At 24.6% G+C, this 19,088-nt stretch overlaps 1 protein-coding gene across 1 annotated transcript in view; it reads right to left on the minus strand.

Annotated features, from left to right (window-relative positions):
- LOC117178846 (splicing factor U2af 38 kDa subunit-like) overlaps window positions 1–15,368 on the minus strand; it is a 17,752-nt gene extending 2,384 nt beyond the window's left edge. The window contains exons 1-4 of the mRNA XM_033370351.1: window positions 15,290–15,368; window positions 15,124–15,211; window positions 7,142–7,208; window positions 4,038–4,326 (exon numbers count right to left, since the gene is read on the minus strand). Coding sequence (XP_033226242.1) covers window positions 4,038–4,326; window positions 7,142–7,208; window positions 15,124–15,211; window positions 15,290–15,333 — 488 coding nt within the window. The 5' untranslated portion in view covers window positions 15,334–15,368. The remainder of the gene's footprint in view (window positions 1–4,037; window positions 4,327–7,141; window positions 7,209–15,123; window positions 15,212–15,289) is intronic.
- Window positions 15,369–19,088: the final 3,720 nt, after the last annotated feature.

Here is a 19,088-nt window from a genome sequence, read left to right on the forward strand (position 1 = left end):
CTAAAACATCAATTTTCGATCAAAAATGGAATAGTAAAATTTTCAGATAAGAAAAAATTAATTTTCAAGAACAAAAAAAAAAGAATTTTTAACAAAATAGTTATATAAATGAATATAAATATATAACAATAGAATATTCAATTTGAATAGTTACTTTTTCAATAAAAACAAAATAAAATTAACAAAAACCAAGGCAATGTTTAAAAGCAGAGTTACAATTTTGAACAAAGTGATGAATTTTTTACTAAAATGATGAATCTTTAACTGAATAGTGGAATTTTCAACCAAAAAAGTCAATCTTGAAATAAAATTATGAATATTTAACTAGAATACTTTAATTTTTAACGAAAAATAGACAATTTGAAATCAGAAGAATAATTTTTTACTTAAAAAGGACGATTTATCAACAAAATACACATAGATTGATTTGGAACTAAACAAAAATTTATTTTCAATAAAAAATGTAATAGTTTTTTAACCAAAAGGTGAATTTTCAATCAAGAAGATTAATTTATTAATTAATTTATATAGCTAGACTTTAGTTACAAAAATTAATATACAACCAAAGAGATAAATCTTAATTAAATTGATACAGTATTAAACTGGAGTAATTACACTTTCAGTTAATAAAATTTAATTTTCAACAATAACAAAACTGATTCATAACAAAATAGTTCAAGTGAAAACATTAAAAAAAAGGATTCTGAACAAAAAACTGCAGTAGTTGATATTTCAATCAAAAAAGATTTAAATTTTTAACCAAAAACATTTAAATCAACTAAAAAATAGGTATTTTCAACATGAGTTGCCTTTATAACTAAAAAAGACTTTTCTGTCAATAAAAGAGAGAAAATATTGAGAAGAAACTGGCAAATTTCCAACAAAATACATGTAATTTCAACGAGACACTTGAATTTTCAACTGAAAAGATCAATTATTAACGAAAAATAGAATAGTTAAATTTTCAGGTTAAAAAAAAATCAAAAAAATTGTTGAATTTCTAACCATTTAGATGGATTTCAAATCAAAAAGATTAATTTTCTATAAAAAAAGACCAATTTTCAACCACTAGAATTTATTTTCTACAGAAAAACAAAACAAAAATAACTTTTGAAAAAAAAAATTAATTTTTAATCCAATAGTTTTTTTTGGATGAAATTTTTAACTAAGAAAGATAATTTGTACACTAAAAATCGAATAGACTAAGGATATTAATTTTCTACAAAAAAAAACGAATTTTCAACCAAAAAGATGAATTTTCATATCACGAACATTAATTTTCTACAAAATACATGCATTTTTAATGAAAATATTGAATTTTTAACTAAAAAGTTGAACTTATAACCAAAAAGATTCATTTTCAGCCAAACAGTTTAATTTTCTACCAGAAAAAGGCGAATTTTCAACGTCATGGATGAATTTTCAACTACGAGAATTAATTTTCAACAACAAAATTAACTTTTGTCAAAATACATTCATTTTTAATTAAATAGTTTAAATTTTCAAATGAAAAATATAAGTTTTAAACCAAAAGTGGAATTAGATTCAAAACATTAATTTATTACCAAAAAAAAGACGCACTTTCCACCAAAAATATGAATTTTCAAGGACAAACATTAATTTTCTACAAAATACATGGATTTATACTAAAATAGTTGAATTTGCAACTAAAAAAGATTAATTTTTAACCAAAACGTAAATATGTTGATTTTTAGCTATTTAAATTATTTTCAACCAAACAAAGAAGAATTCTCAAGAAAATAGCTCAGTTTTTAACAAACAAACAAAAATAATTTTTATTCAAAAAAAGAATTTTCAACAAAGTAGTTGAATTTTCAACCAAAGAAAAAATGTACAATTTGATTTTATAATTTTTAAACAAGAAAAATAATGTTTCGCCAAAAATGACGCATTTTCAACTAAATATTTATATGAATTTTCAAAATGTTAATATTAAATCATACATGGAATAGTTAAAAATTCATTTTCAAAAAATATTTTCAAACAAATAAAACGAATTTTTAACAAAATAAATCAATTCTCAACCAAATAAATAAATTTTCATTAAAAATGATCAATCTTTCACCCAAGAAAATTAATTTCAAACTACGAACATTGATATTTTTAGCAAAAAAATTGACCTTGAACAAAATACATCAATTTTTAACCAAATAATTGAATTTTCAACAAAATATTGTCACTAACAAGATTAATTTTCTACAAAAAAACACTAATTTTAACAAAATACAAGAATGTTCAGTTGAAAAATATCAATTTTTAAGTAAAAATCGAATAGTTAAATTCAACTAACAAATCTAAATTTTAAAAAGAGAATGGAATAGTTGTTTTCTCTCTCTTAATATTTCTATTTCCATATATAAACATATCAAAACTGTATGAAATACATGAAAATATTCATATTTAGAAAAAATTTAAAAAAAAACAAACTTCCGTTTTTGTGTCTAAAATTTATTTTTTTTTATTTGAAAATTCAGGTATTTTGCTGTAAATTCGTAATTTTTAGAAGAAAATTAATCGTGTTAATTGAAATTTTAAGTATTTTGTTAAAAATTTGTTTTTAGGGTTAAAAAATAATTTTTTTTCAAATAAAAACTTAACTTTTCCATTTTGAATTCAGAATTGATCTTTTTTATCTGAAAATTCATGTATTTTGTTAAACCTGAATATTTAACTATTTAATATTTGATTTAAATTTTACATTTTGAAAATTCAACTATTTTGTTCAAAATTCATATAAATATTTTGTTGAACATGCGTCTTTTTTGGTGAAACATTAACATTCTTGAGAAAAAATGTATTATAATAAAATGTGTTCTGTTTCTTTGTTGAAAACTGAACTATTTTGTTGAAATTTTTTGTTTTTTGGATGCAAATAATTTTCATAACTAAAAATCAACATGTTCAATTTTTGGTTATAAATTAATCTTTTTGGAAATTCAACTATTTGGTTGAAAATTCAGTTTTTGGGGTAAAGATTTATTATTTTCATCGAAAATGTTTTTTTTTTGTAGAAAATTTCTCTTTCTGGTTGAAAATTCATAAATTTGGTTAAAGACTCGTCTTTTTTGGTAAAACAATTTATTTATTTCGTTAGAAGTTCAACCAATTTGTTAAAAATTCATTTTTTTGTGGGAAAAATTGATCATTTTCGTTCAAATTCATCTTTCTGGTCGAAAAGTTTTTTAGTTTTTCTTTTATTTGCCGAAATCATCTATCAGATTAAAAATTCACCTTTTGTCTTGAATATTTAGTAGGAGTTTTTTTTAATTTATATTTTTTAGTTTAAAATTGAACTATTTCGTTAAAAAATTCGTCATTTTAGTCGAACATAAATTTTTTTCGTTGAAAATTAATTTTCGTAACTGAAAATGTAACTATTCTATTTTTGTTTGAAAATTTAACTTTTTTCGTTAAAAATACACATATTTTGTTGAAAAATCTTTTTTTTTTGTACAAAAAATATATTGTTCTTGGTTGAATACTCCTCAATTTGGTTAAAAGTGATTTTTTTTTTTAATTAAAGATTCATAATTTTAATTTGAAAGTTTAGTTTTTTGCGTGAAAACTAATCTAATATGTTTGGAAATATATTTTTCGGTTAAAAATATTAATTTTTTTAACTAAAAATATAAAGATTCAATTTTTTGCTTGAAAGTTACCTTTTTTGTTTTTAGTTGAAAATTCGGGTAATTTTGTGAAAATTCGTCATTTTGGTAAAATAAGGCTGTGTATTTGTATCTCAACTCTACCTAGAGGATCTCTAGGATCCCGAAAATAAATTTTTTAGGAAAAATATATTGCATGATTTAACCCTCAAACACTACACACCAAACGAGCATACGTAAACGGTACACTGGTGCGAATTGGTTTATATATATATATATATATATATATAGGAATAATCCGCTGCAGCTGTTTTTTCTTAAATACCAACAAAATGAAAAAACTTTGGGTGCGAATTCGCACTAGTGTACTGTTTTAGGGTTAAAAATAATAATGTATCAATTTATAATTACCCCATTTCATACTGTCGGCAGCAAGCTTCCCTAAAATCGGTTACTGGCGACAATTCAGCGTAAACTGGTCTTCCTCCAAACCAACGATTGTTTAAATCATTGACTGCTTTCTCAGCATCCTCTTCTTTTCGGAATTTGATGTAAACGTTACCGACGAGATGATCCCCGAGGTTATCGCACACGTTCATTTCTTCAATTTCACCGTACTTATCTTCGCATTCAACGAATACATCCTCGAAGAAGTTGTCGTAATGCTCCTGCATCTCTTCGTCGGATACGTTGGCCACCACTGTACAAATATTTTATATTAGGGGCATGTGACACAGCCAAATACCTATATTACCGACCTCACTTTTGTCAGTTCACTGAATATTTTTTTGGACCTAAGAACTTTTTTTGTAAATAAAATATCAAGTTTAAACTTTGGAATATGTATTAGAGTACAAGAAAGTACGTTTAGATACTGCATTTTGGTAGGAACTTCACTGCAAATTATTTCACCTCTTTTCTGAACCTCGACATTTTTTGAACGTTCGAACTTTTTGTATACATAAAATATCGGTCTCAAACTTTGATAAATGCAAGAGTCGAAAGAAAACTACGTTTAAGTACAAAGCTTAATAATAAAAGATGTAAAAAATTTTTTCAACTATCAATTCCATCGGCATCAGCCGATAACGTTGTACACGAAAATACGAACTCTCTAGAGCCTCGTCTAGTGGCCGCCAGGGCTCGTATTTTCGTGTACAACGTTACCGGCTGATGCCGTTGGAATTGATTGTTGGAATATATTTTTTTACATCTATTATTATTAAGCTTTGTACTTAAACGTAGTTTTCTTTCGGCTATTGCATTTCTCAAAGTTTGAGACCGATATTTTATGTATAAAAAAAGTTCGAACGTTCAAAAAATGTTCAGGTTCAGAAAAAAGATGAAATAATTTTTAGTGAAGTTCCTACCAAAATGCAGTACCTAAACGTACTTTATTTTACTCTAATAAATTTCCCAAAGTTTCAGCTCGATATTTTATTTACAAAAAAAGTTCTTAGGTTCAAAAAAACTTTCAGTGAACCGAAAAAGTGAGGTCGGTAATATAGGTATTTAGCTGTGTCACATGCCCTTAAGGATATAGACCAAAATTCTTGTCCCACTAATGGGCGATCTGACTAGCTTCAAAAATATCCATTTATATTAATTTAATATAAAATCACCAACGTATTTTTTGTTCTAATCGATCAAATAATGTCTTAGCCACTTATTATAACGGTTTTTGTGAGAAAGCTTCTAATTCAACATTTTAAAATTGTGTTTATGTGGGTTTGCTTTTCGTAACTGTCCCAGTAATGACCGGTTGACCTTAGTTTGTAGAAAATTCGTTGTGTTTTGATTGAAACTTAATCTTCTTGGATAAAAATTCAAATTTCGTAGTTAAACATTGATTTGTTTTCAAATTTAAATATTTTTAGTTGAAAAGTCGTTTTTTTTTTTTATTTATTTTTAAACTTAAAACTTAACTATATTATTTATGTTTGCACTTGGTACAAGATTATTCTTCTTGGTAGAAACTTTACATCGATATTTATATTGAACTATTTGCTGAAAAATTAAACTATTTTCTTGAATTGAAAATTTACATTTTAATTTAAACTTATTATTTCTGAGTAAAAAATTGCAATATTTTTTATAAAGCTCGCCATTAGTCCTAAAAGTATTTTAAAACAGATTTAAACAGATTTCCAACATCGTAAAGAAAAATTAATCTGGAAGATTCTCGGACATTTTAAAATGTTTTGCAGGTCCTATTAAAGATGGTAGAAAAAAGTCGAATCATTTTAAACGATATTCAGAAGTTTTGCAAGAATTTCAAAAATAATTTAAAATTTGAAAAGATTCCAAATAATTAAAAATAAAATTACATACGCAAAATTCATTCCTCTGAAAATTAAAAATGGTTTTTTATCTTAGAAAATTAATTTGAAAAGAATATTCAAGAAGATTTCGTAACATTTCCAAAATTTCTAACAAAAATTAGAAACTTTTGAGGGATTATTTTTTATTTTGCAGTATTGATTAAGGATTAAAGATTTTTTAAATTTGAAGGTAATAAAAAAATTTTCTTAAGATTTCTGGGGAAATTTTCAATTATTTTTCTTTTAAAACTTATTTTTTACAAAATACTTAAAAAGTGTTTAGAATAAAAACAAATTTGGACGTATAAAAAAATTGAACAATTATTATTTTAGAAAAAATTCCATTAGGTTGAAAGATAATAAATAATAAATAATTTAAAATTTGGAATGATTCCAAAAAGTGTAATATATATTTTTGAAAACGTTTAAATAAGATTTTGACCATTTTAAATGATTTTTTAAGATATTTCAAAACAAATTTTGATGTATAAATGACAATTGAACAATTATTAATTTTTGACAGTTTAAAATAAAAATATTTAACTTCTAGTTTAAAAAGTGTTAATTACAAAAAATAGTAATCTATCAAGTTTTAATGCTTTTTACTGACATTGCTTAAAATTATATAATTAAAGAAAAATTGAATTAGTTGATTCATTCTTCAAATCAGAGCATTGAAAATTATAGCGTGGATTTTTTTGAACGTTCGATCTGTACAATTTATGAAAGTTATAATTTTTTATTTTGTAGTTTACCGATATTTATTTTGAAGTTGGAAAATTAAAAATTATTCTTTGTTTTTTGTCAATTAGTTTTAAGGGTATATTTAAAAATATACAAATTTTTTAATAAATTCATTAAATGAATTTGCTTAAAAAGGATATTTCAAATTTAAATGATGACAGCAATTATAAATTGGGATATATTTTAAAAAATTGGTTGTACATTATTTAGTAAAGTATAATTAATTTATTATTTTATCCTACTTTGTATGGTATTATTATTTTAAGAAAGCGATTAATTCAGAATGAGGGAATTTATTTTCAATCTTTGAAAAATGCTTTCAAAAAATAATACTTTGGCAGTATAAGAGTATGAAAACTGTGGATTTTTTTAGACGATTTTTCAATCCAAACATTCAAAACTGATTTTCTAAACAATGGAAATTTATTTAAACACTAAAAATATACTTACAATGAGAGCCATCGGCACTCTTCGCAGAATTCTGAGGATTTACGTACAAATTCTGTAGCAGGCATGTCTGTAAAAATATTATTTATTAACATTATATTTTCAGTTTAGATAAATCATAGAAGAAGACGATAGCATTTTTTTCTACGTTTTAATTTTTGTCTTGCCAATCTCCTTCAATTTAAAGTTTTCAAAATCGAAATATTTCAAAAAAGAATTAAAAATCGCAACACATTCTCTTTTACATATTAAATATTGACGAGTCTTAAAATGAATGTCTTAAAAATTGAACAATTTTTCATTGTAAATCTTCCAAATTAAACTATATATTCCAAAAAATGCTAAAAATTACATAATTTAAAACTACATGTTTCAAATTCATGAATATTTATTTGCAACTTCTCTAAACAGAATTTTTTAATTGAAAATCGTTCAAATTGAATAATTTTTAAACTTCAACTAAATATTTAAAAAAAGAACGTTCAAAATTAAATATATTTAAAATAAAAAACCAGAATTCAAACCAAAAGACGATTTTTTAACCCAGAAGTTTAATTTTCTAACAGTGTAATAGTTCAAGTTTCAACCAGAGATAAATCTCCAACATAAAAAAAAGAAATTTTTAACAAAGTAGTTTAAGTTTCAACCAACTATCTGAATATCTAACCAAAAAAGGATGACCTTCTATCAAAATACTTGAATTTTCTACAAAATAATTCAATTTTTAATCTAAGAAGATGAATTTTTAACAGAAAAGGGTAATAGTTAATATTTCTTGATATTTCAAAATAAAAAATCGCTCAAAAAATTGCTTTTAAACCACCAAAATGAACTTCAAATTAATAAAGATATTTCAGTTATGAAAGAAAAATACGTTCACCTAAATTGTTGAACTTTCAAGCCAAAACACTAAATTTCTGTACAAACATTGTATTTTCAATCAAGAAATATGAATTTCTAGCAAAAAAAAAAGAGTAATTTTTAATAAAACTGTTCAATTTTTAACCACAGATAAACCTTCATTAAAAAGACAAATTTTTCAACAAAGTGGTTAAAATTTTACACACGCAGTTGCATTTTTAATCACAAAATATCAGTTTATAAAAAAAAAGTTAAACTTCCAATCAGAGATGAATTTTTAACTAAAAATGGAAATATTCAACCGCAAACTGATTTCTGAACAAAGAGTTTCAAACAAAATAATTGAATCCTCAAGCGAATAATTATTTTTTTAACCAAACACTTGCATACAAAATACTTCAATTTTCAAAAAAAAAACTTAATTTTCAACCAAATAATTCAATTATTAATCCGTTATATACAAAAATAGTATTTTCAACCAGAAAATACGAATTTTCATAAAAAAGTATTTTTTAACAAAACAGTTAAATTTTCAACTACACATAAACCTTTATTAAAAAGAAGGAAAACAATCTTAATTTAAAAATATCAGTTTTTAACCAAATAGTTAAACTTGTAATCAGAGATGAATTTCCAACAAAAAGTAGAAATCTTCAAAAAATTGGTTGAAACAAAATAGTTAAATCCTCAAGCAAAGAAGAATTATTTTCAAACCAAACAGTTGTATTTTTTTCGAGGAAAGATGAAATGTCTACAAAAACGGATGAATTTTTCAATTAAAAAGACAAATTTTCAAAACAAATATTTCAATTTGCATCCAAAAAATTTTGAATTTTAAACCAAAAAGAAGAACTTTTCAACCAAATTCTTGAATCTTCAAACAAATAGTTGCATTTTTACCCAGGGATAAAATTTACACTAAAATATATGAATCCTTTAAATGAAAACATGTTCAAAAATATATTTGAATTTCCATAAAAAAAAGATTTCAGTTTTACTTCTTAACATTAAAATATTGGCTTGAAATAAGAAGTAAATTTTCTACGATGACATTAGAATTTTTTAATCAAAAAGTATGACTAACAAAATTGTTCAATTTTCAATCAGTTGCATTCTTAGACAAAAAATGGTATTTCTACTAAAATAGATGAATTTGTCAGGATAACAGTTTTAATTACATAACTTACCCGTTCAAAGACATTTTTCACGGTCAATAAAATTAAAATTTTCGTACTCTAAGGCTAAAAATGTTTCCATTTGGAGTATCAATAACTGAGCTGAAAATAATTTCAATCAATGTTAAGCAAGAAATATTATAAATTGACCGATTACATTTTTGTTATAAACTTAAAACTTCTTAAATTAAAAGTTAAGGGGGGTTCCTACTTTGTTGGGACAAAAAATTCGTTTTTTTTCTTTTTGCATTTTCGGATAGATATATGTTTCAAAAATATACCTGGAAAATTTCAAGTCAATATATGAAAAATTTCGAAAGTTGTGGGCCGTTGAATGGAGCGATGTCAAACGCGCTGGGCTGTAGCTTGAACTATCAAAATCATATGAATCTTGGAAAAAAGTAATTTTGCAATATTTTTTATTGAATAAATTGTTTAAATAATTTTTTATTGAAAAAATAGTATCAGATTTGAGATCAGTGATATCGAAAGCTATGGAAAGCATATGCATCATTCAAAAATTGTAATTTGTTGTAAAAAAAATTGTTTATGAAATTTGTTTAAACAAATTAATTTTGCAAATTTGATGACAGATTTAAAACCAGCGACCCCAAAAACATACGAAATGATGAACAAGTGTAATTATGGGGCAAAAGTTCAACATAACTTTTTGCGTTTTTTATGAAAAACTTTAAACGCGTTTTTCTTAAAACCAAGTTTTCTGTGTTGGTGGAAGTCCCACAGGGCGCACAAATTGAGCAATCGCTATGAAACTTTTGTGGCATGTTCTCAGAAGGTGTCCGCACAAAGTAGACTACAGTCATCAAAAAATATTGAAAATTGTTATTTTAAAAAAATAATTAGTAGTAAAAAAAAAAAACGAGAAAAAATCAGTTTTATTTCAAAATCTCATAACATCCTCTTTTTTCATTTTTTTCTTCTTCATTCTAGTCAACTTTGTGCGCTATAGTGTATAGATTAAGAAAATATTTTAATTTTTTGTTTCAGATTTTTTCTACGGCGGACAGATCTTCCACCAGCGGGAAAAGTCGCCGCCGACCACCCGCCATTGATCAGTGCCCCCCCCCCCCCTTTCATGCAACGAACCAACAAATTTTGTAGTAATACAATAAACATGGACAAACAATTGGGGAAAATTTCAGCCTCCTATCTTTCATACTTTCCTCAACAAATATTCCCCAAAAAACAGCCGTATTTCGGCCCAACAAAGTAGGAACCCCCCTTTAATTATTTTCATTTTAAATAAATTAACAATTCTTGAAAGGTTAAAAAAGCTTTGTTTCAAAATCTTGAAATATTTACATGCTGTTTTACATTCCTCCATTTTTTCTGTTATTTTTCATTCATTTTTGACAATTTTGGAAATTTTTTAAAATATGCTCTTAAAATTAATTTATCAAAATGAAAATTAATTTACCATTTTCCTAGGAATCTCACGAAAAGTTTTTCATTTACGCCTTTCATAATTCTTAAAAATCTTATAAATTTTTTGTTCGAATTCTGCAAAAATCTATATTTTGTTTGAAATTAAATAAAATAATTTCAAATTTTTTATTAACATTTAATATTTCCAGACATTCTAAATATCCCTTCAAGTTACTCGAAATATTTCTAGGAATCATGGGCGTGCAATATTTATTATACATAAAAATTCAGCAATTAATTTGTAAATTTCAAAGTTTAGTTTTGAATATTTGGTTTATGATTACTGATTTTACATGAACAATAAAATATTTCTAAATATTAAACGGTTTTTTTTTCAATTTAAAAATATCAAATTTTAGACTAAAAAGACATTTTAAATTAAATAAAAGCCTTTACATATAAAGTCAATTTTAAAAATCATTATAATTTATATTCACACTTGATCAAGAAAAAAGTTTTTTTATTCAAATTTGTCGATTTGAAACGCTACTAATTTTTCATTGTTTCAGTCTTTAAAAAAGCATTTTAAAATTCTTTAAATGAAAAATGTATGCTTAAAAATTAAAATCCATAATGGAAAATTTGTAAGTGAAAGATTTACGAATTACGCATTGTAAACTGAATATCATAATTTAAAAAGATAAAAATTCAACTGATTATTTAAAAACTGTTGAAATGAAAAGTGGAAAGATCTTTTTTCCTAAATATTTACAAAATTCCCAGTCAAGAAATAAATTCTCTGTCATTTTCCGATCTCACAAAATTCCCGGTTCAGCGAACACCCTGATTTTTAATTAAAGACACATTTTCGAAAAAAAGAATTAAATTTTTATCTAAAATAAGATTTCAGTTGACTTTTCAACACCAAAATTTGAATTTTTAACAAGTAAATTTTTGTACGAGCTGGTTGAATTTAAAAGCAAACAGTGCAATCTTCGATCAAAAAGGATGACTTTTTTTTACAAAATTGTACAACTTTCGAGCAAATAATAAAAATTTATATCTAAAAAGTTGTGAATTAAAGCACTTAAAGTGGAACTCCTGATTATTAAATTCTTAAAATTGAAGCTTAAAAGTTTTTTTAATTCAAAAAATTTGTATTTAAATGCTCCATAAAAATAAAAATGTATAAAAGGAAAGGCACTAAAACTTTTTAATCGAATTTTTTAAAATGAAATGTAGCTTAACTGTAAAATTTTGAATTTTTTACTTTAATAAATTATGGGGAGTTCAAAGATTCAGATTCAATTTCAAAAAAAAAATTATAAATCTTTAAAATTTTATTTCAAAAATCTTGAACAGTCTAGAAGTTTTTTTTAATTTTTCCAAATTTAAAATTATTTTAAAAAATTACACCAGAACTTCTAATATAATTCGTTTTGGATAATTTTTGAAATATTTTAAAATCTTTTTAAATATTCACTTAAAATAATTTTTCAATCAAAAATCATTTTCGATTTTCCTAGGAATCGTCAGAAAATGTTTTTTTGAAGCCCTTCACAATCCGCTTGGCCGTTTTAATCGAAGAATAAAATTCCCGGTTTTTCCAGGTTCGCAAAACTCTGTCACGGTCCATCAAATTTAAAAATTTGGACTTTAAAGCTAAACTTTTTTCCATTAGAAGTAATAAGAAATAAACTACAAATTAAAGCATTCAAAGGGAAACTCTTGAATTTTTAATTATTTAAAATTAAATTTTAAAAGTGTTTAAATTAGAAAATGTTACATTCAAATGCTCAATAATTTACATGCATAAAATGGAAGTTAGGTATTAAAACTTTTGAATTAAACAATTTTAAATGAAATGCAGATGAACAGCAAAATTTAGAATTTTTAACTCTTATAAATTATTGAGTTTAAAGATTCAAATTCCGCACAAAAATATAAATCCACATCATTTTCTCTATTCTAAATTGAACAAAAAATCAATGAACTTCAAAATTTTCATAATTATATTATTTTGAGCAATTGTAAGCTAGACACATTAAAGATTGAAAAATTAAGATTTTTAATTTTAAATAACTTTTTTATAGTATTTTGTTCAAAATTGTATCTCCTGCTTATTACGCGTAGAAAAAAATTTCTTAAGATTCCTAGGATTGTTGGAAATGATTTTACATGTTGAAACGTTATTTTATTATTTTAAAAGGTTTCCAAAATTGTCAAAAAAGAATCTAGAAGATTTGAAGGAAATCTTAAAATTTACAGGATTTTCTAAAAATGGTAGGGTATTAGATTTATTTTAAAAGATATTTATCGGATTTTCCTACAATTTTTAGAAAATTCAGGAAACTAAAAAAAAATTTCTTTCAAATATTCAAGATTCTCCTTTGGAAATTTTGAAAATATTAAAAAATTCTTTTAAATATTCTCTTAAAATAATTAATTAAAGTGAAAAATTACTTTTCATTTTTCTAGGAATCATAAGAAAATGTTTTTATTCTTTTGAAGCCTTTCAAGATTAAAAAAAAGATTCTAGATTTTTTGTTTCAAATCTCCAAAAATCTACATTAAGTTTTAATTTAGGCTGTGGCTATTTGCACCGAAATTTTGATTCAAATAGCCGAATTTTGTCGATACACACATTTCGTTTAAATTATTTCAAACTTTTTCTAAAAATAATAAGTGTTCAATTGTTCATTATACTTCAAAATTTAACAATTTCACTTACAAAATAAACATTTTTTCCAGTTTAAAAATAATCTACATATAATTTTTTGTATTTGCAGTTGATACAATAAAAATGCTTTTATTCACAATTTTTAACTTCATACACTTTTAATTTTCAACTGTTTAAGTCTTTAAAATTGCATCTAGAAATTCCTAAAATTAAAAATGTACGCTTAAAAATCAAAATCTAAAATGGAAATTGTTTCAAGTAAAAGATTTTAAAAATACAAATTGTAAACTTAATGATATCATAATTGAAAAAAATAACAAGTCAACGAATTATTTTTTTAAACGGTTCAAATCGGACTTGGCCACATTTTTCTTCTTAATATTTGTAAAATTCCCGGTAATTTCCCGATCTCAAAAAATTCCCGGTCCACCGGCCACCCGGACAATACCTAAAAAGCGTCTAAATTTGTTGTTTAAAATATGCAAAAACCTCAATTTTGTTTTAAATTAGGTTTTGACTAATTGCACCGGAATTTCAGTACGTATAGTCAAATTTTTTTTATACAAACACTTTGTTTAAATTATAAATGAATCAATTTTTTGTGAAAATTGTTCAATTCAGAGTTTAAAATCATTTCAAAATGTAAACGATCCAAGGCTTTTTACGTCAAACAATTCAGTGTCAAATTGCTTATTTTTTAATATTTTGTTTTGATTTACTCGTTTCAAATGAACAATCAAATACTATTAAATATTAAATAAGTATCCGTTTTCTTAATTAAACGATTTTCAATTGAATTGATTAAAATTGGACTAATTTAGACTGAAACAATATACAATCATTAATTAATGCATTTAATTCCGAATATATAATTTTGAAGTTATTTTAAAGTAAAAAATAGTTTATGGGGTTTCAATCGGACTTTTACATTTTTTTAATGCCTGAAAACTTCCGAATATATAAACAGTTTAATTTTTAACGTTAAAATCTGGAAATTCCTAAATTTCGAATAGATTAAGAATCCATTTGTCAAATCAAGTATTGTTCGCTTTTTACTATTTAAAGTAACAAATCATTTTAAAAATATTTTATTTATTATATTTACAGTTTATGAAATAAAAATGTTTTTTTTTTGTTTCAAAAATTTTCAACTTCAAACGCTTTACTTCAGGACTTGAAGATCGTCAGAACTGTTATTTAAAACTCTTTAAATAAAAAGTGTACGCTTAAAAACAGAAATGGAACATTTGTAAAAAGAAATATTTTCGAATTACGCAGTGCGAAATAAATTTTATCAAAATTGAAATATATGATTCAACTAATTACTTTAAAAAACGGCCACCCTGTTTTAAGAATAAGTATGGCGTCACCGTTACTTTTAAAAATAAGTTACCGTTAACGTTACGAAAAAATTGTAACGCTCTTCCTATCGAACACTGAATAAAATAATGCAAGATCGCAACAATATTCTAGAAATATTACGTGTTTTGGGGGTTCTGACATGTTTTTAAATGCAATTATATGTTATTTCAAGGTTAGATTCCCCTCCAAGCGGGAAAAATATATATATATATATATATATACTTATTACAAATTCAATATCCTACAATAAATATTTCCCACAACTATCTACTTGTTAATCAACAAAAGTACATAAAAATAAGAAACACTTCACGATAAGTACAAATAATGAGTAAATAACGTAGAAAACTCAAACGAAAAACATGTTTTTAGGTTATGTCAACTTCGCAACACACAGCGCAAAACATCCTACTTTATTTGGGTTTTAATGAACAAAAAATGGCACATTGTGACATCATATGAAATTAAGAATAAAAATTCACCTCTTCTGCGTAAAAAAAAGTATGAAATGTTAAACTTACTTGACTGAAAGTAGGTTTGTTATGTATGCGAGAGCATCGATCACCGTGACGGCAAGCTCCGATTTTGAAGTAAAAGGAGCAATTTACTCTGGAAGAAGAAAATTATAATGAACAAAATTCAAAAATAATTAGAGTTATTGATTATAAAGAGGGTAAAGTTACTTACTTGTCCTTTTCTGTACCAAAAATTGAAGCTAAATACTCAGCCATCGCGTCGACTAAAGATGTCAGCCGACGCACAACGCAAAAGCAAGGATGGGCAACAAAACTTGTAGTTCAACACCTAAATCTTAGCATCCGGAGGGTATCGTAGTTCAAATAAATCCAATAGATGGCACTCCGATCAGCTAGGCTTGTCTTTGCATTGTTACATATAGCGAAAATACTAAAATTAATTAAAAACTTGTTAATTTTTAAAAATAAAAAATGAAGAACAAAGTTTTCAGTACCCATAAGAGCAGTTGTAATTAATAATACAAAAAATTCATAAAAACATGTAAGTTAATATTAGGAAAATTGAATATAAAAATGAGTATTTAAAAAAAAGTTTCAATTATATTCATATTTTTCTATTATTTATTTTTCTAATATAATTAATTAATTTTATAAGCAACTGTTATTGTTGAAAATTTCAAACATTGATTGATAATATTACTTTGATAATCATAATAGTAGTAATAATATTTAAACATTAATAATTAGCCTTATATTGTACTTTCACATTTTAATTCATTCTTTACATTTAGAAGAAAGAAGTTTAAAAAGCCCTATTCCAAGTCAAAGTTCGTTCCAATTTATAAGTTCATTTTTTCGAAATTTAAACTAGTTTCTTTAAAATCCCTTTTTAACTCAAAAATTAACTATTTCAGTAGAAAATATAACTATTTCGGGTAGAAAATTGATCTTTTCTAGTTCAAAGTTCAACAATTTGGATGTAAATTTGTCTTTCTGCATTGAAAATTCATTTATTTCGTTGATAATTCACGTATGTTGTTAAAATATCGACATTTTAGTAGAAAATCGACTTTTTTTGCAGAAAATAAGTTTTTTCATTGAAAGTTAATCTCCTTATTTAAAAATTCTTCTTTTGGTAAAAAATTCAAGTATTTTAGTTGAATATTCATCATTACAGATTTAAATTAATCTTTTGGGTTAAAAATAAATTTACTTGGTTGAAAAACAAACTCGGCTCTTGACAATTATTAATTTTTTAATTTAAGATTCATGATTTTAATTAAAACTTAATTTCTTGGGTTCAAAAATGAGCTATTTACACATTTACACATCACATTACCGAAGTTACACATTTTAATTCTATGATTTTGCACTAATATTTTTTAAAAACTTTCAACAAAATAAATGATTCACTCGGCTACAAGTTTTTAACATTTGAATGGTCAATTTTAAACATTTTTCTCATAGAAACTACTTTCAATTGAATATTTACCCTTTTTGCACTCTCTTTTTTTTATTTCGAAAGAAGGAACTTTTAAATTGTAACGAACTTTGACTTGCAACATTGATTTTTAATTAATTTCTTCTAAATCGCAGTTTCAATTTTTTTAAATTCCCGTTCCATATCGAAAATTCCTTGTCCGAGGGGAAATTTTTGTTGTTTACCAACTCCCTTTCATAAAATAAAAACGATAATTATTTTCACTTATATGCCTTGGAACTGTATGTAAAGTAAAAATTAATTTCATTCCCGGTAATTTCCCGTTTTTTCTCGGCCTTTCCCGGTTTCCCGAACAAGTCTCCAATCTGATTATAAATAGATTATGTGTAAATAAATATTTTTACAGAGCGGAAATGTCTAGACGAATTAATAAAAAAATTATATTATAAGGCGAATTATCAATGTTTAAATATTATTATTACTATTATTATTAGTCAAGTAATATTATCGATCAATGTTTAAAATATGCAATAAATAAAATTACTCATAAAAATAATTAATTACTTTAGAAAAATAAACAATAGAAAATATGAATACAATTTAAACTGTTTTCAAAATACTCACCTTTATATTCAATTTTCTTAATATTAAATTACATGTTTTCATGCATTTTTTGGGTTACTAATTGCAGCTGCTTTTATTGTTACTGAAAACTTTGTTTTTTCTTTTATATTTATAAAAAGTATCAAGTTTTTAACAAATTTTAGTATTTTTGCTATACATAACAATGAAAATACAGGCATACCTGATCGGAGCGCCATCTATTGGATTTATTTTAAACTACGAAACCCCTCCGGATGCTAAGAGAACAGAAAGAGTGCGGGCGATGCATAGCGCTGAGTTCAACCAAAGATATTATAAACGTAGATGCGGTGCGGGCTTAGTTGCCCGCCATAAATATAGACGGCGCGCCCGGCGAAAAAAGTCTTTTCCCCTCTACCCACCGCTCCCCGTAGAAAGCGCACATCGATATAGTTTGCCAAGAGCTACTTGGAGCGCTGTAAGCAATCTCGGCAGACCTTCGAGGCGCACTGATGCTAAGCTTAGCTTGGACAAGAACCATTTGGATTGAAAGTAAAGTGCCAATTAAAACATTTTTACATTTATAACTTTGCAAAACTTAGTTGTTTGAATAAATACCACAAATATAAGTCAATGAGTAATTTATATTACGGTTTCATATATTTTCCACTAGTACTAAAATTATTAATTATAATTTTCATTCTATATATTTTCTGTATATAGTTCTTTAATATTATTTAGTTTTTATTTTTGTGGTCTGCAATTTCTACGGACTTTTTTAGACTATTCGTCTAATTAAGTTCTCGTATGTATTTTCCAATTTCTTAATTATTATATATTCTAACGTTTTTATAAAAATATAATTATAATTCCAAGTGATAGGAAAATTGTTCTTTCGGTTTTTAGATGTTAAGACGACAGTTCCAAGCCAGATTACGCTTCGCATTGGCAAACAAAACTAGACGAACAGAATTTCACTGGCACATTCATAAAAAATATATTCCATAAAATATATTTTAAAATAAACTTTAAATCATTATATTTGATACAGATGTCTCGAAATATATATATAATTCAAATTATTATTTAAGTTTTTCAGGAGTTTTAAATGTCCAAAATCTTCATGCTTTTTTTACAATTTTATAAATCTTTTTAAATTTTTGAAATATTTTCGACACTGTAAACTTCCCGAAATAACAAAATGCTGAAACCTAAAACTCCCAAATTAAAAAATTCCAGAATAATGAAATTCTGGACAGTTTACAATATTATCGAATTTGAAAATTCCCGAATAATAAAACTCCATGCCGAATGCTGTCTAATGATAAAATATACAAACTAGAAAATTCCCGAATTGCAAAAATTGAGAAAACAGTTATGTGGTCAATATTATTTATTTATTAAAAATACAATAATCAAATATTTTTATTATAGAAATTTGGTTTAATGTTTAATGTTTTAAAATTATTGTTTAAATTTAAAATAACAATAATTGTATAAAAATGTGATACAAACATAAATTTAAAACACGTGAGCTTCAAATGAAACAAACTTTGCAGGATTCAGTGCAGGCTGATTTAACGCGAATTTTATTTTTATTTTTTTAAATAATAATTTTATTTTTGCGAGCGTTTTCTGTAATGTACAAAAATAAAATAGACATTTTCAAACAACTTTTTTTATCCAAAAACACATTTGTTCAATTATTATTATTTTTAATTCAAACAATAATTTTTAGAAACTTTAAACATTAAAAAAGTTTTTTCCTCGGTAAAAATATTTTATTATTCTATTTAAAAAATTTTTTTAACTAACAATTTTTTAATTGTTCAAATTAGAGAATTGTCTAGCCCAGATATTGTATAATTCGGAAAATTTCTGTCCTGCAATTCTTAAATTCGGTAAGATTGTAAATTGTCGAGAATTTTCCAATTCGGGACTTTTATATTTCGACAATGCATTTTTGAAATATAAAAGTCCCGAATTG

Source organism: Belonocnema kinseyi, chromosome 8, assembly GCF_010883055.1.
Source record: "Belonocnema kinseyi isolate 2016_QV_RU_SX_M_011 chromosome 8, B_treatae_v1, whole genome shotgun sequence".
Lineage (NCBI taxonomy): Eukaryota > Metazoa > Arthropoda > Insecta > Hymenoptera > Cynipidae > Belonocnema > Belonocnema kinseyi.